Genomic DNA, 24,125 nt, shown 5'->3' with positions numbered 1-24,125 from the left:
ATAACGGCTAGCAATTACCCGGCTAGCTACCCTCTCTGATGAATCGTAAGGTTGTTATGGCCCACACAGTGACTAAGTTATGAGATTCACAAGTTGATGACACGCCAGCTAGCCATTTAGCTCAAGTTAAGTTAGATTCCTTTACCAAAAAATATTAACAACACCAATGCCATCTTGTAAAAATATTAAGGCTAACGAATAACATGAGTTTGTCCAGAGAACGCGTTGGCACTCAAATCCCCCTCTTTCGGCTAACGTAATCCTAAAAACCTGACAACCAGCTAACGGTCTAGCTAAAGTTAGCTCTCTACTACAAAAGCACAGTCATATCCCAAGGACTGTCAACGTCGACTGATTCATCCAACTACGGCAAAGCAGACGGCAGACGACACCCAGCTACAAGCTACACAACACACCCGTCATATCCGCTAGCTACTGGAAGAACTACAATTCCCAGTACCTCCCCTTCTTCTTCTTCTTCTTCTTCTTCTTCTTCTTCTTCTTCTTCTTCTTCCCTGATTTAATTGCGGACCACAAACCAACGTGTATAGATGGATACCGTCACCTACAGTATCGGAGTGTGTAGCGTCAGTGCTTTACCTACTTCATGTTACATCAAAGAAATAAAGAAAACAAACAAACAAAAAATATATAAAAAGGCTATATCTTACTATCTAATTCTGTATCTTTTAGATAAATAAAGATAGCCCAGCAACATTGCCTCATTTTCTCACCCATCCATAAAATCCCATCCATATCCCATATTCATCTGTAAATTATATACACTACACCTCATAATAACATGCTCAACATTTCAGGAACATTGCAAACATCACTTTACATTACTTTATTTACATTATTTTATCATCATTTAGTTTCAGAGCTTTCTTTGCAATCTCATCTGCCTTCTCATTACCCACCACACCAACTAAACTTGTACTAATTTCAACTCTTTGTATTGTTTCTTTTGAATTCAAACTATTAAGAGCTGCAGTAGAGTCTGAACAAATGACAACTCTCTCAGGCCTTACCTCTTCTATCCATTGCAAACCTAAAATTATAGCAGTTATTTCTGTTGTAAATACAGATAATCATTAATAATTTTGCATATAACTACATCAGACTCAGGTATGTTCACTCCTGTTCCAACATGTCCACTCCCTGGATCTTTAGATCCATCAGTAAATATTGGCATATAGTTATAATAATTCCTCTTCACATAATCTTGGACCAAATATCCAATGATATCTATATTCCTTTTAGTCCATTTTCTCTTCTGCTCCACAAGTTGCACATGTGTTCCCAGCATTCCCCTCGCCATTCATGCTTTTTATAAATGCTTATCCTTTAGCCACTCAAACAGGATGACTTGAAATCCACTTAAGACCTCGTGTCCTTGGATGTCTTTTCTGCTCCAATAACGTAAATCTGCTGTTCGTTTAGGCCAAAACAACTACTCAGAAATAATTTATTATTTTGAACAAATCTTTTATTGGGAATTCTACTGGAGATTGATTATCCATGACAGACTGTTACTATTACTATAACCTGCTACTGCCATTTTTACAAATTGTCAAATTCAATCATTCATTCTGGAGTGGGGATTTAATCAATTCATGGTAAATATTTTCTTATGTAATTATGGCTATAATGGATGGTAACATGTCCATGATCAGTACTACACTTTGCTACAGGTGAACAGTGACCGCCATCTTGCGGCTGAACGCAGGGGTACAAGCTTGGATGAGTATTGTGAAGAGGTCCCACTCTTACCATATTTAGAAGTACCACTGCGATCAGATAAACCTCATAAAATTCTACTCCAAAACGGATAAATGTACCGCTCACGTTTAGAAAAGTACAGTGTTCAGAAAGTTTAAAAAGAACGGAAGCGTTGGTGATAACTTGCACATATTTACCTTACAGAGGTTAGTTTTTAATAGGTGTGAAACGATGCTTTGTCATAGACAATCTCTTGTAACGGAAATTGATGTAGTGTCGGTGTCCTAGCAACCTGCAACATTTGTCCACCTGAAACTTCTGTGTCTAGGATACTCACTCTCCTCCTAACGTTAGCCTAGCATAACCCGACTTTAATGTAATTTAGCCTGTGGTTACAGAAGACTCCTCATTTAACGGGAATTAATTAGCATTATGTTCGCTGGCGGCAACACATTACACAAACGGTTTGGCCTGACACGATCGATGATGATGACTGAAAAGCTGAGTTTGATTTGTGATAGACTCCTGTCACACCGACAGCTCGCATGTTGCCACTCTCATTGTGGCATACCACTGCATGGCAAGGAAATGCTGATTTACAGCAATGTGGACATAAAGCAGAAGGTTTGTTAATTTTACTAGTGAGCAGAAAACCCCTTCCAAGTGTTATTAAGAATTATGATAAATGAATAATTAATAAATTAAGATTTAAGCACAGATTGGCCACAATCTGGTAAGACAAAATAAAACACTCTACAATGTAGTAAAATCATTTATATTGATATTTTTAGGGTGGAGAAAGAAAATGACAATGCTGTGTAATGATTGAAATCAAAATCCTGTATGGCCACTCATACAGGAGCCACAGATGTGTTATAATGTGTTGCATATTTTACTGGAGTCTAACTGTTTGTCCGCAGCCCCTGCTGCTAACTGGCCACCATGGTGAGATCAGTGCCATGACTTTTGGAAAAGGAAGCAGACCTGTTCTCCTCTGCTCTGCCTCTGCTGATTACATCATTGTCTGGGATATTGAGCTGTGCCAGAGGAGGACACAGGAGGGTAAGGAAGTAGTTCTGTGTGTTCTCAAGTGTTTCTTCAACATTTGCTTAATTATGTATTTTTTTCACATTAAACCATAGAGGATACCTTTGCTGTTACTTTGCTAAAAATGCTGATTCAATATTTACATCATCACTCTCATTATAATGGCCTACCACTTTCATTCCTGGAGCCTTGTTGCTCCTATATCAGATGTTGAACTGTGAGTATGATCATTCTCCTTAGTGAAAATCTTCACAAGCCTGCCATCTAGTGAGATATTCCCAGATAGGTCCCTCATGTCTACTATGCTAATTAACTTCTTTTGCTTTGTCCATAAACTAATTTGTTAATTTGTTTGCAGGTAAAGTTGCAGCTGGAACAGTTATCGGGACGTTACTGGGTGAAGTCGTCCATCTTTCATTCTGTTTCTCTGATGAACGAGTGGCTGCATGCTCGGGAGTCACTGTATATATTCTCAGCTCAAAGGTACAAGATGATGCACGTTTTCACATTTTCCCTTGGTACACTTTCTGAGTACATTTGGGCTCATGGGTTGGCTCAATGTGTTACTTTCTATTGCTCAAAGGGATTACAAATACCGTACTTTGCTGTACTATGCTATGATTTATTGGGTGTACGGCAAAACACATCTCTATTAAAAGATGTGTAATATTGTTTATTCGTGATTGTTTAAGGTCATCACTTCGTCTTGTCCAAGTTTCATTGTTGTTTTTCCACATCAGAGACATGAAGTGATCTCTACCTTGACCAGCCACCTCGGACCTTTAACATCAGCAGAGTTCTGTCCCTGGAATAAAGACGTTCTTGTCACCACATCGGAGGACCGCACTTTTAAGGCACTGACCTAAGATTCACAAATGATTGTCAAAAATGATCACAGTTATTTAGTGATGATGATGTCTATTTGTATTCACAATAAATACCAAATATTACACAAACTGTAATTGAGTTAGTTCTTTGCCTTGTCTCTTTTCAGGTGTGGGATTTAAAAACTGAAGCTGTTTGCTACCAGTCATTTGTGCTTTCAGGTATGATATTACTATTAAAAGTCTTGTTGGAGAAAATGAATTACCCTGTCCACAATGACAGTCACATAAAGGCCTGAACTTTTATGTGACTGTCTGTGTAAATTAGAGGTTGTAGAATCACAAGTATTAGTGGGCTCTATTTGAAATCAGGATCTCTTGGTATGTAAATTAGCTACGAGTATCCAAATATAGGTGTCAAGGGTTCTTTAAGAACTGGTAGGGCTCAAAAACAAGCATTTTAAACTTTACAGCTAAGAAATTAAAAGAAATCAATGGCATGTTTTGTGACTGCTGTAGAGGAATCAGGGCCCTGCAAAATGATTGAAAGTATAATTTTCTCTTTAAATTCTTTAGCCTCTCCACTGCTCAGTGTGTTCTTCTTGGAGGAGAACAGGCACCTTGTCACCGGCTCAACTGATGGACAGGTTAGTGAATGAGGCACACAGCCCTTAGCAGCTCATAACCACTATCAGAGACTGTGTAACACACTCGTATATGTTTGGTTTAGGTGTGGTGCTTTTCCCTCCCGGATGACCACAAGTGTCACCTGGTGACCAAAATGGACCTTCAGAGGATGGAAAGAAGACATCAAATGCATCAAGGGACAGTGAGCCATCAAGCAGGTGATGTTACTGATCTATCAAACAAACAATGACAAAGAATATCTAGTGCTGGCTTTGTGGATGATTTTGATCAATCCTGTACTTCTTTTCAGTTACCTGACTGAAAGAGAAAATCGATTAGACTTACTTTTACAATGTACTTTTTTGACATTTTCTCTCAGGGGTCGCAGAACAATCAGCTGTTGAGGTGGAGACTTCAAAACCTGTCCTCAAAATGGCGTTATGTAGCTCATTCATTGACACCGGTAATGAGCATAACAAGTAAGTGAATAATCTTCATAGCATTCATTCAGTGTGAAATGTTTATAGTAGGTATATGATTTCTGGGCCTAGTTAACACAGGAGACTTAGCACTGGGCTAAGGGCATTCCAGATAGGCCATGTTTAGCTGGGGTAGTTGCAGAAGTGATAACCTGATGCTGGAGGACACATCTTTTAAATGTTGTCTGACTTCCAGGAGCATTTCCTTTGAATTGGCAGACATAGATAAGCAGTTGCAAGATGGATGGATGGATGGATGGATGGACGGATGGATGGATGGATGGAAAGATGGAGTGGTGGATCTTATTATGTTTGAAAAATGTTTACTTCATTCATTAGTCACAGAAAATCAAAAGGTCCAAGGTGGACAGATTGTCAGCATAGAGACCAGACTCACTCTCAAGTGGTCAAAGTGGATTAATGGACCTTATAATGTGACTTTACCATATGGAAGAACTGTTTTACTTTATTTGTGACGAGGAATCTTAATGTTGAAGCAAGACATGATACTGTCAACACTGTCCATTCTCAAGGGCTCAATTTTGCTCGTATTTCCACAGGGTCAAAACTATACGTGATCCAGGAAAATATTGCAAAAGCAATTCAAACACAGTTGTCATGAAAAAACAACAAATAGCTGCACATTTCTGCCATTAACACTGTATAGATGTCATACTGTCACAAAAGCCTGGAAAAAACGCCACATCTTTATGGACTAATTGCTGCACGTGTCCATGCAGTCACAGGAAACTTCACACATCACAGGAAGCTTTGCAGGCTCGTAGCATAAACTGTTTCAGGCTGTTAAAACATTTGATGTTATGACAGGAAGCAGGCACTTAAAAAGCACAGACATAACTCTCTGTGTATTTTGTGGACCACTGGAACGAAATGGACGTTGATTCCTTATTGCTCTAAGCAAAGCATATGATCTCAGAGCAGCGTCTACATCGTCTTTACTCTTGCTCCAAACATGCTTCAGCGTAAAATCTAGTCCATCAATTGCATGATGTCTGTCTGCAATGACTGCTTAAATAAAACTCATTTTGCTCAGGTGTATTACGGGATAAACGTGCAGCTGGAAGAGTTACTGGCTTTACACCCCACAGAAGCTGCTTGTTTACTGTTAAAATGTAGTATAAGTATCAGTGCATGATAGTTTGGTTATGCCCAAAAAATAATGATTTCTTTCACCTGAGCATTTGACATGTCATCTACTTTTGTGTGGGTCTTTGTCATCCAAACATTTATAGCACCTTAATCCAAAATACTAACAGGTCCCCCCCTCCCCCCCCCATGGTACAATAAAAAAAAACGGCACCGTGGTATACAGCAGAACACTGCTCATTTTTCTACAAGCGTAAATGAATACCGTCAGGACAATTTGAACGCAATGCAACAATCACATAAAAATTCCACACATAATGGCTTTAATTGTACAGAAGCACACACTCTGCATGAAAATAATGATGCACTACAATGTAAAACTTGTCTCACAATATTATAACCTCAGCATGTGGCGCAGGAAGTGGATAAAAAGGATCCATCAGACTCAACTTCCTCTCCTCTCTACTACGTGTGGTAGTAGTTTCCATCTTGCTGGGTGTACATAGTTTAGACTGCATGAAGTCAAAGGAAACTTGAATTAGAAAACTATAGTCCTATGGTGTGCATGCCTTACCACTCCATCACATTAGTATGTTTTTCTTTAGTATGTGGTTACATTGTCTTTCCCCAAATGATCTGAAAAAATGCTTTTAGGGGAAATCCTGTAACACTGTTTTTCCATACGTTTCTGTGTGGGCCCCTGCAGGGACAACAGCTGGTTATGTATTGGAAGCTCTGATGGCCTGTATGTGGTGGATCTGGCTACCTCAGAACTCCTAACAGCACTTTATTTCAAAGGTAGCCTGCTGATGGTGTGACTTCTCCAATTGCTGCTGTACTGCTGTAAAATGTTTAAGCATTTTTGCACAACCACTCTGCTTTTATCAGACATTCTATAAGACTGTCTTTCTTTTTATGAGACACTGTGATTGATTTCAAACTCTAAAGGGAATTTGCTGCATTTTTCCCACATCCTTTCTGCTTTGACATAGTTTTAGGATAGTACAGTTTCTTTCACAAGAATGACATGAGGTTCAGTGTACCTCAGCAAAATAGGTTACTTATGTTAGCTTCTCCGAGTAGCAGGAGTGAGATGTCTCACTTTGCATAAAAGTCTTAATTGGCTAGTTGTGCCAGTACCCACGTGCATTACATCCTTCTGCTCAGTGTGTGTCAACAGTAGCAAGTCACCCAAATAAGTAGCCCTGCAGATGCTGCTCTTCCTGAGTGGAGCTGTAGTTACCCCAGTACATTTCACAAAGTGAACCTCTGAATTGCAATATCAGGTAGTTGTATTCTACATCTTGAGAAAAACATAATGGCTCATCTCACATTCACATTCATATTCCCATTTTGGTACCAGTAAATATCTCATAGTTGTCCCGGCTACCCTCATTCATGAAGCTTTTAATGGTGAGACATCGAAAGAACCAGTTTGGTTGCCTTGCGATAATAGCTTACATGATTAGTTGCATGCCGCTCTGTGACCCTTATGCATACAACTGGACAAAATGTTACAAATGTTTTAATATAATGCACTAATAGCAACTACAACTCGAAAATGACCTTAGTGTTGAATTGACACAGTGTAAACAATAACTCAATATTGTAACATTACATTTCCAAATGACTTTCAATGTCAGTTTCTTTGCATAATGTACAGCACCTGATGCATGTGAAATTGAATTCAGCCAAACCCATAACTAATGTTCATTCTTCTAGATGACCCCAACCTGAGCATCACAATGGCTGGGTCGTGGTCAATCTCTCCAGGGCGGGATAACTCTGTGAGTAATTCCAATGATATCTTGATAAACCAGAGTAAGACATTGTGCTGAATTGTCCTTTCACCTTTGACCTCTATCATTCAATTGACCAACTAGGGATGATTGTAATCAATCATTAATCAGATTTTTCTCGTGTTGCAAGTGATCCTTTGGGTCAGATCGTGCATGCCTGACTGCTTTTGTCATTTCTAGTGAATCATGTTAGTTTATGATGATGAAAGTCACATAAAATGGCAGGTTGGACTACTGAATTTATATTAAAAAAATCATTTTCACTATAATATGAACCACTGATCATTATGGAATGTTTTGTTTTTTGTTTTTTGTGTGTTGTGTTTCATCTACTCATTTTGACTGTCTGAAGGTGCTTCTGTACTTAAACTTTGATGTTTGATGAACGCTGCAATTAGCATTTTATGGCTTCACAATCCACTCTAGGATTAGATTTTACTGTGCTTTGCTTCCTGAAGGAAAGTGATATTTTTCTGTTCCTACAGAGCAATAATGTGTTATAGTGGAGCGTAAAAGAAAAAACACCATGATTTACTGTACCATTGTCTCTATTTTACAGAACATCATTTATAAAGGTTAATTTTTATGGACTAATACAATTGTTTTGATATTAATTCAGTGTTGAATCCCTTGTCACACAGATGGTGTTTTTTGTGAGCTCTTTGTTTACTCCATGTGTGGTCCTGTTGGAGTTACGTCTGTGTGACCTAGCGAGGATCTGGGCTTGTGGTGAAGGCTTTTCGGTGTTCCCGAGGTAAACCTTGACTTAAAGGCAAATATTTGGGGATGCTCTAAAGGACACATGGTCCTTTATGTTGCTCCCTTCAATATAGAGATCAAAGTAATAAATCAGCTCTGTAGTAACAAGTCTGTATCATGCTCAGGGACACTTTGGCCTAGTATATAACACACAGGGGCTAGAACCCACGTCTTGTTAAAGGACTACCTGCTAAATACAGTATATAGTATGCATCTCAGCTGCTTGTATTGTAAATTATATTCTGTCATTTGTTTATTCAGTGGCAGTAGTATGTTCCATATCATGAAGGCATAAGAAACAGCTGCTTTTCTGTAATGTTCATAATCATTTGGTTCCAGCCTGGAACTACTCAGTGAATGACTAAACTCAGTGAACATTTTTTATATGTCTAAGCTTTTAAATCGGCATGAGTTTTAATAAAGATGTCAGTACTGGATGTACTCCTTAATCCTGAAAATCAGACTTATTACTCTCACAATAACATCGCTTTATAAATGCCAACATTTTTAAATTGTCCTCTGGGGAAGGAATGAAATACATGCAGGTATTACCTGTACCTCCATAAATGATTATTTAGTGAAACCAGCAGCACCAATAAATAGTGATAATTTCATCAACTTTATGTGTTTTTCTACTTTAACAAATTTTCAATTTATGAGCTGAAGCATCATCATGCCAGCTTGTTAAAATTTGCAAAAACAGTGCAGTTGTAGACTTTCTTTCTCTCAGACACTGGTCACCTGATCTCGCCAGCAATAGGACATATGAGTGTGGTCTATTTTTCAGTTGGCCTCCTGCCTGTAACCCTCTGACTGACATTTCCATATTAACTTGGCCTATTATAACCATTCTTGCCATCTGGTTTTTCATGACTCAACAATATTATGGTACTGAGAATTAGAAGACTAGTAATCCATAATGGTGGAAAATGCTGTGCTCCTTCATTTCCAGTAACCCCCCCCCCTTGTTTTCAGTTCTCCTTTACTGCCTGAATCTCCTCTGAATGCTCAGTTAAAGAAGAAGGAGCCCGACCATCCTAAAAAGAAAGGTCAGCATCGCTCTCGTCGTCTGAACACTCACTCACCTCTCACTTATGCTCATGCACATAAAATAAAAAAAGGAGCTACTGCTGTTTGATGTCTCTGGGTTTTAAAAGTATGACCCATTTTATAGTTTGCTCCATGTCTGGCTCGTTGTCTGTTTTGCTTGGACACAGACGATTCTCTTAAATTGTACTTATTGTAGGTTTATAGAAAGTCTGTTTGGCTATTACACGAGCTACTGAGAACCTCCTCATTATCTGTAAATATAGAGGGTGGAAAAGATTCCATCCCTTGCGTTGTGGGGGGTGTTGATGTGGCATTCATAATTAGATTCCCTTTAGTTTTCATTTGCCACATAGGCAGGTGCTTCAAAATATGCAACAGTAAGAGTTCAACACATTTAGACTGATACATTCTCAGTAAGTAGCCCAGGTTATTGTACGGTTCTTCTTGCAGTCGTGGATTCCTAGGTAAACTGAGCCCATTTGTGGTTCTTTGGTGTATCATTAGGCTCTGGCAGCTTGAAATTCCCCTGCTGGAGACTCACAATACAGTATACTGTGGTTTACATGTTGCCCTTACAGAGAGTTAGTGCTGAGAAAGCCAGTATTAGCTGGACTCCCCACAGCTGGAGTGAAGGGAGCTGCCTGTGCCAGGCTATGTAGGGGATCTTCAGGGGAGTCTAGAGGTGCTGTGTGACTGCAATGTCAGACCAAAAACCACAAACATTTACGAACTAGTGCAACCCACAGTGCTGCCGCCATGCATCTCTATATTCTTCAGGATATCTGCAGAATTGTATACAAATTACACCATAAACCTCTGAGACTCCTGGAAAGGAAAATAATCTTCCATTGTAAGCCTGGCACAAGTCTGACAAGGCTTTTTTTATAAGAGTGCAGTTTAGGTATCTGTTGTCACGTCACACTGCCATGTAACATAATCATGAAGTAAACCAGGACTGTTGGCTTTCTGAGATGATGATAATCAGCTGCATGATGTCACTTGTCTGAAGTGTAATGCCTGAGTCTTGTTGTCTGGATTAAGTTGTTTTATAGTCAGGATGTCAGGGGACTACTAAAGCAGCAGTTAGTGTTGAATGGCCTTGATTGCACATTCAGAGCTCACTTTGAATGGGTCTTCCTTAGAAAGTGATTAAATTAGTAATAGCAGTAAACATAAAAATACAGATGAAACTGATACATTAACATTTCATTGTTAGGAACGTGTTTATTTAAAAAGTGTGCCTTCATTTGTCCTTAAATGTCACCAATGTGTAAAAAATGAAACAATTCCAATTAAAGTAAAAATACAGGGTGCTCATCTGCAATATCATCTGAATGACTGCTGCAAGACATCAGCCTACTTTGACATGACACAGACCATTATCAATGCTCAGAGCTCCTTTGCTAGTTTTGGGTAGAGTGAGATGGGAAAAACAATCTGTGAGTCACAGGGAACTGTAAGGCCTTGACTAGTCCAGTTTGAATGAAAAAGGAAAGTGTTTCATGCTTCTAACTATTGTTCCATGAGTCACTGCTTTACAGCAACTACAGTACAGAGTACCTTATTGTTTAGTGAATCTAGTTCACGTCTAGCCCTCTATTAAAGTTGGATATTGTTGTTAGTATGTTATTTGCATAGCTACATGTAGTAGTACATTCTTTGCCCACTTTGTACATTTACCCCAGTATGCTACACACACGCTCCACATGACCAGCATATTCTTCAGGTGCTATATGATTTCTATTGCTGTCAGACACTCATTGCTCCATATTCATAATTCCTGTCAGTCTTCAGTTACTGTGACTCTGATACCTTTTTTACTCCTTTCTCCTACTGTGTGCCCTACTTTTCACGGGTCAGTAAGGCAATAACTCTTGCCAGAGACTCTGGTTACAGTCAAAACAATATCTTAGAGACATATATACCTGCTATGGTTTATACATTTTGAGAAGCTTGAATTATTTAGTCTTTTTCTTGGGTCACATTCAACTCAGAGGGAGGTCTGAGTTTTGCCGTCTCCTGTTCTCTGACTGAGAACAAGAGTTAGTGGTTTATTTTAGAATAAACTCTGGGGCCTGACCTGAGCCTGTAAGACAAATCATTGTCACCTCTTAAAAGCACAGAAACCAAAAAAGTAATTTACATTTTAAGTCTTTTTAATCCATCCAAACAACCACTTGGTTTTTAGTCCTATAGGTGCAGACCCGAACACAGCAGATAGCCTACATCATGTACTCTGGTCTGTAATCTTACTGTAACAATAAGCATGTGTTGCTGTTTTAGTTGATGCATCAGAAGCTAAACATCTAAATGTTTTGTGCTAGACTGAAGAATTTCAGACAGCTGAGGCTAAGCCTTACGTAATGAGAGTTGTAAAAGGAGCACAAAGCAAGCCGCTGTGATTTTACACAGATATGACTCGACTTGGAAATTTGTCTGAAACTCTCACTTTGCTTCTAATGGTGTCTAGTCTAAAGTCAGCATAAATTATGAAGAATTTTACTGCCCCGTAAAACTAAATGACCATTATGTATCAGCAGGGGGTCAATATGGCAGTTTAGCAATGCCAGGTGATTGTGTTGCCAGGTAATTAGATTTCTGGCCTAAATGTTTCCTGCATATAATCTGTTCTGGATCAAAAGCTACTTTCAGTACCCCACCTCACACCCCACCTTTTACTGAAGCAACACAGCATGACTAGTAACAGCGATATTCTTTGGAGCAGAACAGATAAAGAAACAATATGTACCTGGAGAAACTCAAATTTCAATTCAAAATCCAAGGAAAAGGGAACAGAGTAATTGTTCAGAGGTTGTTCAAGTGTACTTTACAGGAAAATACCCTTCAAGCCAAAACCGGAGTGAACATTGGCACTGCTGATCAAAGATGAAAAGCACTCCCAGATAAGAGAGGATTGAAAAGATCCAGATGTGTTTCTTTTTTATTTCCACTGGTTGGTTTCACATTCAATTTATTTTTGTTTCGGGACCGTGCATACACTGCATTGTACAAGAGCCTAAGACGGACAATAGATGATAGCACCTAGCACTCAAACACTAGGTAAATGACTTACAGTCAGGTGAGCCAGTTTACTGTAAGATGTTGCTCTTTTTGCAGGTTTCTTTGTTATCTTTGAAGAATAGTTCAAATGCCATCTGTCATTTTGAAATATGAAAAATAAGCGACTGCCGTAAACACATCAGTGTGACTAGATCGCACTATAGCAACAACCAATCTGTGTTTTCTGGGTTCATGTTCACTAAACTGCAGTACCTTAGAAAATGAACTGCATGGAAAGAAATTCACAGTTGACTACTTGTCCAGGTTTGCTTGTAGTTTTGTTAGTCAACTAAATGCATTAACAAATAAATGTTAGATAAGTCCTGTGGAAATTACATTTGTACAGGCTAATCTCTACTTAAGTGATGAACTAGTGTTGAGTCAAGGCTGTAAACCAAACCAGTATTTTTTTTTCTAATGCAACTTAAGTCCTAAATAGCCGCTCAGAGATTATGTGACTTTTTCTTACTTTGCCTGTATTTGACAGGAGATCAGCTTTTGGAAAACCCCACATATTTTAATGGTTGTGGAAAAAGTGAGCTCATTGCAATATAGTAAAGGCACTGACAGCGAACAGAGAGCAGAATGAACCATCCCATAGTTTGTGGCCGATGCACTTAATTCTCACAGCACGGAGTGGTGGCCCAATAATATCGTAACTTCCTGTCCTAGTATAATCCATGAAAACCCACTGCAGTATAATGAGCAGTTCTATCCTAATTGTGGAAAATAATGAGCAGGAGTCATTTGAGTCATATTGTAGCATCTACTCATTTGTAAATGGGACTTTCTTTTTCGCATCTTTAAGCTTTGTTTTGGACATACTTACTGCAGATCATTTATACTAATGTATGTACTTGTGTTTGTCAGTCTGTGTCTCATGCGCCATCTTATTTTTTTCACAAAGGAGGAATAAAGGAGCAGCCTCTGGTTTTCCACTCGAAAGTGAAGTCATCTGGATATACCAGTGCCCCAAGGTAGGTTCGCAGAGTAACTTTTTGCCTAACAGAAAATCAAATTACAGTTGATCGCATTGTCCAAAAAGGGATGAGGGTAGAGAGCAACTTTGATGTAAATTCAAGTGATCCAGGTCAGGTTAATGGGGCCCAAGGGGCAAGCAAAGCAGATGTTCTTTCCCCAGAAACTTAAACTTTTTGTTTAGCTCCTTCTGGGGATTTTCACGGACGTCCAAGACTTAGCTTGTAGAGGTACTTCCTGCAACACTCTTCCCGATGGGTCATCCTCAATGCAACTTCAGGAAGGCAACCGGGCGCATCTGCTCCTGGTGCCTGAATTACCCCCTCAGTCTTAACTAACAGTAATGTGACTGGTTGTCACACATTCATCTCCTTCATTGCAGATTTTCACTAGCAGGTTCTAAAGTTTTTAACATGATAAACACCAAACACTTTCACCCATCAGCATTTGGGTGAAAGTGTTTGGTGTTTATCATGTTAAAAAGTGAATCAGCTATTTCAACGATAGAGTTTTTGAACGGGGTCTATTTAACCTGCATTAGGAGACACTTGGAAATTGTGGTTGCAGTCAGAGTTCGCCACTAGGCATTCCCAATGAAGCCTCCAGGCTTAACTCATCACCAGAGGTTGATCATTCAACAGCTTGGTTTGTTTCTTAATGTAACGATCCAAAAAATACATGATGAAATCAATCTGATGAATCAAATAAATTGATACGTGAAACATCACAGATATTTTTTCTGTTTTGTTTTTGCTTTTCAGCGGTATTATGTTTTCACCTAAAACAAATGTTCAGAAGAATCCTTCCTCTAAAAAGGCTAACAAAAATACGTAAGCGGTCCCATCATTTAAAATACAATGTTGAGAAAGTTTTCAAATGTTATTCTTGATGTAAATACTAAATACTTCTTTTTTGTCATGTAGAGGTTCACTCCTCAGAGATTATCCAGCAGAGAGTGCAGCACCTACTGTTCCACACATTCATCGAAGCATTAGCAAGAAACCAGTCAACTGCCTTCAGTATTCAGGTGAGACAATTGTCCTGCTGCAATACTGACCATAGTATGTAAAACATGATATAATGATATATATTTTTGTTGTGAAAATAATGTATTACCTTCTTTGTAATAAAAAGAAGGGTGAGTAGACAGACAATAGTTTGAGGATCTGAGGTTTTACAGTGAGAAATTGAGACTGTACATTCTTCAAAACTCTAATAGAAATGGCCTGACAGACACTGACTGGATTCACAGTGAATGTCATTGCAACTGCACTATAAAGTTTGTCACAGCCTGAATTCATAATATTTTATCCGCAGTACCAGATTTTGAAGCATTGCTTAGCTAACAGAACCGAGGTATGTACAGCATCCAGTTTTGTCCCTCCTCTACTGGAGGTATGGTAAAAAAAATAATTTATGAAGGATTGGCAATACATTAAGAACAGTTCATTGTTGTTGTTACAGAATTTTATTACATTTTAGAATAAATGTTCCTGTTTCAGAAAAAGCACTTCCCTGCTGTTTCAAAATCGCTTTCATATTTTTGGTGATAATAAATCAGTGGTGACTGAAAAATCCTAATCAAACAATTATGTGTTTCCTCGTCTCTCCCAGGTGACGGGAAACAAATCCTGTGTGGTCTTGGCGACAGCTCAGTGTTATTGTACAAGTCCTCTCTCACTGGCAATCCAACTGTCTACACAGGTGCATGAAGTGGACATACAGTGTTTGCTCTCAGTCACCTCAGTGTTTTTGTCAGCAGTGCATTTGAATGTTGGTGTTTCTTTCACGAAAATAATGATTAATTTTATGGAAATATTCATGATATGTTTTATTAATTGACACAAATTATCCTTGCATTTTAGAGCTATTCAAGGTTAAGATCTTAACCCTGATGTTTTTAAGAGACAAGGAGGATGTTGATAAGCTAACCCTCAGCTTGGATTTAGGTTAGCCTTATTTGGGCTATTCTGATTAACATACTTTGAAATGGATCCATGGCTGAAGATGAAAGACTCAAGGAAAATCCAAATATTCACTTACTCAGTTATCACTGTCAAGATTGTAGATTCAGAGTTCTCTTTTACCAGAAAAGCGTGGCTTGCTTATATTCCAAAGCAAGAATTTGGTACATGCTGTTTTTTTTTTTTATTTGACAGTGAAATCTTCGTGAAGGTAGAAAAAGAAAGATGAAAAGGGCACATTGTCTTTTGAGGCCAACTAGGTTTGAACTAATATCATTTCTCTATTCAAAGAGATTAAATGATTAAAGTATTACCAAGAGCAGTCAATTCTGTCTGCCACCCAGCCATCCTAGGCAGTTAAGTAAACACTGACAGGCAAACAAAGGATATCCATGCATGTCAAGCATCTGCGGGAATACAGCCTCCACAAGGGGGCAGCAGAGATAAGAGAACAGAAGTTGAGGTGACCAGTAGGTCACCGTGAGTCTCTTCCCTTCGCTCTGCCTGACTCTCCGAACAGTACCATAAAAGTAAATGTTCCAGCCACACACTGTATTTCCAGGTTGATTTCAAACCTCTCTCTTTATATGCAGGGCATGACAAGCCAGTGAGCAGTGTGAGCTGGAGCCTCAACAGACAGTGGTGGCTGAGTGCATCAGAAGACCAGTCACTACGAATCTGGAACCATGGCAGCCCAGAGCCTGCCATTATCATAGTAAATGTCCCTTGCTTTCACTAACACACACTTGTACTAATGTTTTTTTGTCATGGATTTCATTCATTCCCTATCACCCTAATCTTAACCATCATCACTACATGCCCTACTCTGAGCCTTAATCAAACCTTCACTCACTCATTATTGTCAACCCAAGTCCTAACCATAAAAACACAGTGAAATTAGGACCAGCCAGAGTGACCTCATATTGCAGAAATGTCCTCTCTCTGAAGATCTAAAAACTCAAATTGGTTTAGAAGTAAACCAAAATAACTACAGACACATGCAGCACACATTTTCACTCTCACTCCTGTCTTGAAAGAAGGCTGTGATTGCTGGAAGGATTCTGTCCCTAATTGCATCGTTGTAAATGAGGCAATGATGCCACACTTGAATGAGAGTAAAACAGTGGTTGCTACTGTATCCGCAATGCTTTGCTTCATGTTTTCATTTTCTGTTCTCAAGAACATGCTTTCAAAGTACAACCTCTCTGGTTTGGCTTCTGTTGCCTACTGTATTAAGTGATGTGTAATATGTTAAGGCTGATGGAAACAGTGCACTATATTATTAAATATAGTGGTGTAATACAGGTAAAAGATTGTTTTGTCTGTAACGGGTCTGGGTCATGGCGCACCTTTAAAACAGCGTATCTTTGACATATTGATATAAAACTTGCTTAATTCACCTTTTTCAGAAGAATAGCCTGATGGAATTAAAAAAGAGAGCCAAATTAATTGGGTTGATGAAATTGTGTGTTTCTTGGCTTAAATATAGCGGCTTTGTCATTCAAAGCATCTGCTGGACTCGGAGCATCCAATACTCTGATCATATGCAGACCCTCCTTACTTCATTGGGGTATCACATTTAATGTGACAGTCAGAAGTGTGTCTACCTCCCCATGCCAAGTGAAAACTCTGGGGTCTCCCCATAGTTGATGCTAACCATCCCTACTTCTCTCCGCTCAGTGAGATTGTTTTGAGCTTGGCCGGGTCTGCAGCCTTTGACTGCTTGGTGCTCTTGTGAAACAACTTGGCAACAAACGCAAGTCTTTTCAGGGACAAGAGCTCTGTCGGGGTGAGCCAGAATTACAAATAGCTTTGCACAGTTGTACTTGAAAACTCTAGAAAGAAATCACCTCAGATGACCACATACTATTGGAAGTCTTTAGGTGTCAGATGGTTGCAAGATCTGACAGGACAGCCCATCTGTGTGCTTCTTTTACCTTGATTAGACTCTAACTATGCAGTTTGGGGATTAAGGAGAACAATGTCAAGGCCCCATTCAGAACGTTTCTGATGTGAATGCTTTTCCTTGAGTTCACTCCCTCCTTTTTTGGAACAGATTTTCTTTGAGTCCCTTTTTCCACATGATGTTAAAAAACGTCTCCATGAACTACGAAGAGACAAAAATGAGGAGACGTCGGTTGTTAGAGTGTGTAAGGGATATCCGAATTGAGCAAACATTCAAGATTTACATGGTGTACTATTAATGCCCGCAAGTTTATTCATCTGGGTTCAATAGGATAACACACACAATACAGTATGCATAGATTACCACTCAACAATGCAAGGGTGTCATTTTGAGCAATTCAAAAGCTATCGATGTGTACAGCACTTACTATTACAGCTCTTTATTGCTTTCAGAATTCAGCCTTTGCTTTAAATCACTTTCAGGCAATGTGGAGTACGCAGTTTGACAAAATGATTTAGGATTAGAGTTTTTAAAGACCTTATGCCTCTTATTAAATGAAATTAGGTTACATTTTTATTTTAGTAATATATTTTCTTGCATCATGAATGTCTCAATAATCTCAAGAAATTAGCTGGATTTTTGTCTCTTTTCTTTCCTCTTTTAGGGCGACAGTATGTTCTCCAAATCCATCAGAAGTGCTCAGTTTTATTACCTGGACAAATTTCTGCTTCTGGCATCTGGACCATGTCTATACTTGTACCTGTATAATGTGGACATCACACGAGACGACATCAAAAGGTAATTACAAGTGATTCTTATACAGAGCAGTTCAGCATGTATACTTGATAGTGAAGCAGAAACTAGCTATGGGTTTTGAATTGGTTTGGTTTTATTTATACATGTAATTTACTATTACAATATGAAAAATGATTACACTATACAATGCATAGAAAACACTGATACCACTAGAGTTTGGGCAAAAATGTCTCTTTACGTCAAAGGATTGATCTTTTTAAAGACTTATGTAATCTATTTAGATATTTAGAAGCCGGCTTTGTTAATGGTTTGATGGGGGCCTGGCTTCATTTAGCTGCTGCCATAGACACTGTTGACGCTCACTACCACCCACACTGCTTGACTGTGTACTGTAAACTGTCAGGGCTTATTCTGGAGGCCAGGGAAATGACAATAAACGCCCTCCATACCTTCTTGTAGCAGTGCATGTTGCTTATTCATCTTTCTCCTCTTTAGGTAGTTATTTGTGTGATGCATCTTGTGAATGAACTGTCATCAGTCAGAAAAAACAAAATCAGTTGTAAAGGGTAGTGCCTCTTAATGAATTCTCTCCTACAGCCGCGTAGCTCAGACTGAGATGAAGAATGATAGGTGTGCAGAGCGATTATGTGGTTTGTTGGTTTAGAGAACGATGCAGCTTCTTTTTCTTCTTAGATATCAGCAACGGAGTGTCTTCAAATTGGCAAGATGCTTCACGACGACATCAGCAACAGACATCACCGCCTTGTCTGCAATCAATGATTTCTTCTCTTGTATCCTTATTATTTTTGCCAGCTGCGACAGTGTGTGGCTGGTATTGTTTTCACCTTGCGAGTCTATGTGTGATGTAATAATGTAATAGTGTAGTAATGACTAGCTACTACTCATGGGTCGGAACGTCAACATGTTGACGGGCATCGCGGCTGGTGTGATCCCATCACAGGATGGTGTCTAGTTGTTCTTGCAGCAGGATCTGTTATAACTCAGACTGCACTGATGCTGTGGAGAGCGAACTGAACCTACCCCTTTTAGTAGTTTTACTTGGAGCATCTCGTTGGACCGCTTCCATGTCAACCAAAGCAATCAGTCTGTGCTTCATAAAGTCTTCACACGTTGCCTCAGGCCTTCTACTGCTGACTTTACCTGTAAATCATTTAGGTGTCTTTAATTTTTCAGGAATGTCTGCATTCCAACCCCTTGTTAGGGTTTACAATGCATTTACTTTCCAATAAATCTACTGAACTGAGCTGCGTTGGGATGAGTGAGATCCTGTCAGGAGTTATTTTGCACCGTGTGCTTTCCACTGGCCAAGTGGCATATGGAAAAAGGTTTGATATTTTAAATCTGGATTTTCTATATAGATTAAGGATTCATTTGTATCACTGAGATTTTCTTAGAGAAGTAAACTTAGTGTAAATGGAAACCATGCAAAAGGAGACACCCTCTTACTTGTTTAAATAGACTAGAATCTGCATGCGTCTAATATTTTCTCCATACCCAAGCATAGAAAACTTTAGAAAGCTAAATACAGTTTAAACACAGTTTCCAAACTTGCAGACAACAACTGACATTTAAAAGCCGTATACTTTTGCATCACAGCATGGAATGATAGAAGCTGTTGGCCCATGAAGAATGAAGGAAAGTTGACATTCGTTACATAATTATTGATCAGATATATGTTTCTTTTTCTTGGAATGCTGGCTGCAGGGATAAATGTCCTAGATATCCCGCAGCTCGTCTACAGCAGGCTTATAATTTGTAAATAATGAATCTCATAACTTTTCTTAAAAGCTGTCTCAGACATCGTTCTGGTGTGTGGTTCAGATCGGTCCATTCAACTATTCGACATGAACAAGGGTACAGTTGCCTCAGAGATGCCTGATGCCCACAGCAGAGCCGTCCACTGCATTACACAGAACAAGGTGAGGCTGTTTAAATGTCCCTGTGACTGAGAAATGTTAAAGTTCCATCTACTATATATTATATTATATTATATTATATTATGATGTATATATGCGTAAATTCTGCGTAAAGTGCATGGAGCAGCATTTGATGTTTTTGATTATTTCTCACTTTTAGAGCCTTCAGAGCCTTTCTAAATTTATTCTAAATATCAGTATTGTTTTTATCTCACAGTCTGCAGCTTCAGCTTTGCCTTCTTACATCATTAAGACAGAAATTTTAGTGAGTGTGATTCTTCAAATGTTTCAGTGTCTTGAAAACAGCACTTTTCTTTAAAATGATTTTAATTACTGAAAGAAAATCTGCTTCACAGACTTTGTTTTCCTCACTTGTACCTTGACTAAAACTTCCGATAACCTGTAACCTTTCTGATTGGATAGAGGCAAAGACACTCGGCACTCCACAGGCAGATTGAGTGATGTTTAGACCTGACCCAAACAGCAAAGAATTTTCATGGCTTGGCATCAATTGGTCGTGTGAGCCCCATCTTCCATCCTACTCTTGAAGGGTCTACTATTTGGCAGATGTTGTAATGTTACATAAGACATCTTTGAGTGTTGCGCGAGTTACATAAGGCGCAGATCGTTTTTGAGGGAATAAAAGTGTTAGTTTGTGGTGTGAATGAAGAAGGTCACGGTTAAAAAGAAAATGTCATGGTTACCCAGAAGTTTCCATGACAGACAGACAGGATATGCCATCATCAGTATCATTCATCTTGCTGAGTGTTTGAATGTAAATCCCTGGTGTATCAGGATTAAGACTGCCGTAGGAGATGGCAGGAGGAGATTGCGTGCTGGATGGTGGCCTTGGAGTAATGCTGTTCCATGATGCAGTTTGGGTTTATGTGGCCTTACTCCCAGATCACTGTCTTGGACCAATGTGGGCCCAATTTGCTGGTGTCTAACAAGTAGACAGCTTGGGCCTGTATCCACATCCATTATAGTGCTATGAAGAATGTAATACTACATCACTCAAAATGAAACTATAAATATCAGTGATAAATTCATGCATTCAAGTCTGGGTTTTCTGCATATTATTTACATTTCTTTGTATCTATCACATTACATTTTACAGCGAAATGGAGGTCCTGGTTTCTCTCCATGTATAGTCATATGAATGTTTGCCAGCTTTGTAATAGCAACAAAACCATTCATTTTGATCATATAAATTATGGAAATTTTGGCCTATCTTACACATGCTTATATAACTTATTGGAATACAGAAAAGTGTGTGTTTGTGTGTGAGAGTGAGAGGCGTGTACTCAATGACCCTGGGGTGTTAACTTTAGTCAGTTCTGTATGTTGACCTGTGCATACTTGACACTCAGGCCAACCTGGATTAGCTGGACACACTGCAGATAGTGGCATGGATTAAACGTATTAACCCATTCTGCTGCGAAGCACTCTTACACACAGCTGACTATACTCCGTCAACACAGAGGTGGCTGTTCTTTGTCACGCCAGCTATTGTGTGCCATACATTGTGGAAAGCCTGCAGTGTGTTGTTTCAGCTTGGCTTTTGCGTCAATGTGGGGTCCTCCGCCTGGGTGCCCGAGGGCCCTTGGATGCCCGTAGGGTTAATACCTGTGGATCAGAGGGATTGCCCCTGCCTGGAGACTGCACACATAAACATCACTCTTCCCTCCCCTCTTGCTTTCTTGTCCTGAGGCGGACCAAACATCAGGAACTGCAGCATGTGAAGCAGCTTTTCCCACTTCAAATTTCCATCGCCTCTTCTGCAAAATTCACCTGGAACTCATCAGAGCAGAGGACTTCTCGGAAAATGGAACTGGAAATGCCCTCTCAGACTCCCGTTCTCACACTCTTAATGGAAATCTAAACAAAAAACACCCCCACCGCCGCTCGCTCTCTCTCTCTCTCTCTCTCTCACACACACACTCCACTGTATCATCTGATAACTTGGTGTGAAAGTCATATATGGAATTTATGTATAGATGTGCAATGGAAACTCTATATTTATAGCTGAAGCCTATCACAGTGTGGTACATAAAAGATGGAAAATGACGCATAAAAACAAATTAACAACAATTTTGCTTCCATTTCAGTTTTCTTTCCAGCCCCAATGTGCCCCATTGTCTGTAATGTCAACTCCTACTTTTAGGTAGTAATAACGCTACCTGGAATAATAATACGAACACTATTTGCCAATACAGAATATACAGCAACAAAATTTTCCAGAACCGGACAATAAGAGAAACTGATTTACAACCTATATCAGTCAAGCATGTGCTGACTAGTCATTTTTGTTTTTTTGTGTATATTTAACAGGGCTCCATTTTCAGCACACAAGGGGCGGATTCATACAACCTCTTCCTCACCAGTGCAGTCACGGATGGTATGAAGATTTGGGACCTGCGTACACTTAGGTTGGTAGTAATATAGTCATTGTAATCAATGTGCCTTTAATGTGAAAATCAGGCAAGAAAAGTGTGATTAAACGGCTATGTCTGTGTATTTACTTTTTACGAGGAAAAATATGTTCAAACCCCTGAGCTCAACATTGGTGACATCATAGTACTGTATGGCAACTTAACCAAAACAAGAAACCATCAATACCTAATACATTTTGTGTATTCGTGACATTTTGGACATTTTTATGAAGTAAGAGTGTTTTGCCATGATACCACTATTTGTAACTCCTGAATGAGACCTTTATAACAGAATGACAAACCTATTACATTTACTGAGATGAGTAACTTTCATGAAACTGTTATATAATTGGAACCCATTTGTTTTGTGCCCGCTTTACAGTCTTAACTGACTGAAGGGTTGCTTCATCAATTCTGTTGCAATTACCTAAGAGCAATAAATGTTTAAGCATATTAAGGAAGAAACCATTATTGTTTTTTATTCCTCTGCTATTCCTGGAAGTGCAAAATGGCCTTATATTCCAATTACATCAACATTTTTTCTTACACAAACATTCCTCAGTTGTTGAGTGAATCGACAATTGTTAAATTTCCAAAGTACGTAGCTGAGAATATTTTTCTTTGGCCCTTAGCTGCCGATATCCATATAAGGCGGATAATTCAAGTAGGCTCTCTTGGATTTCAAAATGTTCTTTTTGGCCTGGTAGAAGGCATTATTGAGTATTTCATTCTTTCATGTCTGAGACTGCTTCCATGTTTAACTCCTCATTCCAGACTCCATCAAAACCTATTGCTATCTGATAAATATTTGTGCCTGGTTTCCAGGTCAACTTCTGGTTCTGATAGCTGTCACCAAGCATCCCTCAGCAGAGGCAGTTCCTCTGAGGTGAAACATATGGATGTATGAAAACAATAAATGAATGTTTCTATATATATATTTTTTTTTCTTCCAAATGGAACAATGCTTTGAGTGACCATTTCATATGTTTTTTGTTCACTGGACAACGAGAAAGTTTTATTAGTTGTGAAAATAAATACTGACTGAAACTCCTAACAGATGAATTTCATTAAAGAAAATATAAGTAGTTACAGTATAATAACTTTTAGTAGAGTAACAGCAAAATCTCTGACTTAGCTTCAGAGTTACTGAAACACATGTTGGCATTATATTTTTATATATCATTATATCATTTTTTGATGCTTTGAGCATCACAAAGAAAATTCCATTTTCCTCTTTGTATTGGACATGTGGCAGTTTCTCTAAACCTCAGCACGTTAATCCAAAACTATTCGAGTGGCTCGATAAGAGAGAAACTATGTTTTTTTTATATTGCTGAACTTACCCCAGCTATTGAATGAACTTCCAGGAAATACTGAGAAATAATCTTAGCTATTGTCATGATGGTAATCCAACCAGGAGCAAACCTGATCAAAATGGAACTTAATGCCCTCATCAGTCTAAATTAAGCATGTGTAAATGTGTATAGAAATTTGGCTGGCAAGCAGAGTGTGACATAAAATCACTCAGGAAATCAATGAGACCAGTAAAATAAGTCATGTTTACTTTGACGTCTGCAATTCTGTCGGGTCAATGCCATTTTATCAAGAAAAATGTAATGAATAGTTTTGTAATCAGTCATTAATGGAATTGTTTTATGGCTTTATTATACTTGTCCAG

General features: G+C 38.9%; 1 protein-coding gene across 1 annotated transcript in view; it reads left to right on the top strand.

Moving 5' to 3' along the window:
* Nucleotides 1–2,208: 2,208 nt before the first annotated feature.
* Nucleotides 2,209–24,125, top strand: part of wdr27 (WD repeat domain 27) — a 37,363-nt gene continuing 15,446 nt past the window's right edge. The window contains exons 1-21 of the mRNA XM_070916406.1: nt 2,209–2,346; nt 2,643–2,784; nt 3,128–3,252; nt 3,510–3,623; nt 3,764–3,815; nt 4,170–4,240; nt 4,324–4,438; nt 4,600–4,699; nt 6,513–6,604; nt 7,529–7,593; nt 8,247–8,359; nt 9,340–9,413; nt 13,382–13,451; nt 14,214–14,282; nt 14,376–14,479; nt 15,067–15,156; nt 16,010–16,131; nt 17,987–18,120; nt 18,772–18,869; nt 19,897–20,018; nt 22,347–22,444. Coding sequence (XP_070772507.1) covers nt 2,209–2,346; nt 2,643–2,784; nt 3,128–3,252; nt 3,510–3,623; nt 3,764–3,815; nt 4,170–4,240; nt 4,324–4,438; nt 4,600–4,699; nt 6,513–6,604; nt 7,529–7,593; nt 8,247–8,359; nt 9,340–9,413; nt 13,382–13,451; nt 14,214–14,282; nt 14,376–14,479; nt 15,067–15,156; nt 16,010–16,131; nt 17,987–18,120; nt 18,772–18,869; nt 19,897–20,018; nt 22,347–22,444 — 2,108 coding nt within the window. The remainder of the gene's footprint in view (nt 2,347–2,642; nt 2,785–3,127; nt 3,253–3,509; nt 3,624–3,763; nt 3,816–4,169; nt 4,241–4,323; nt 4,439–4,599; nt 4,700–6,512; nt 6,605–7,528; nt 7,594–8,246; nt 8,360–9,339; nt 9,414–13,381; nt 13,452–14,213; nt 14,283–14,375; nt 14,480–15,066; nt 15,157–16,009; nt 16,132–17,986; nt 18,121–18,771; nt 18,870–19,896; nt 20,019–22,346; nt 22,445–24,125) is intronic.

Source organism: Enoplosus armatus, chromosome 12 (genome assembly GCF_043641665.1).
Source record: "Enoplosus armatus isolate fEnoArm2 chromosome 12, fEnoArm2.hap1, whole genome shotgun sequence".
NCBI classification, from domain to species: Eukaryota; Metazoa; Chordata; class Actinopteri; order Centrarchiformes; family Enoplosidae; genus Enoplosus; species Enoplosus armatus.
Note: the sequence above shows the minus strand (reverse complement) of the source record. Positions and strands in the feature narration are given on the sequence as shown.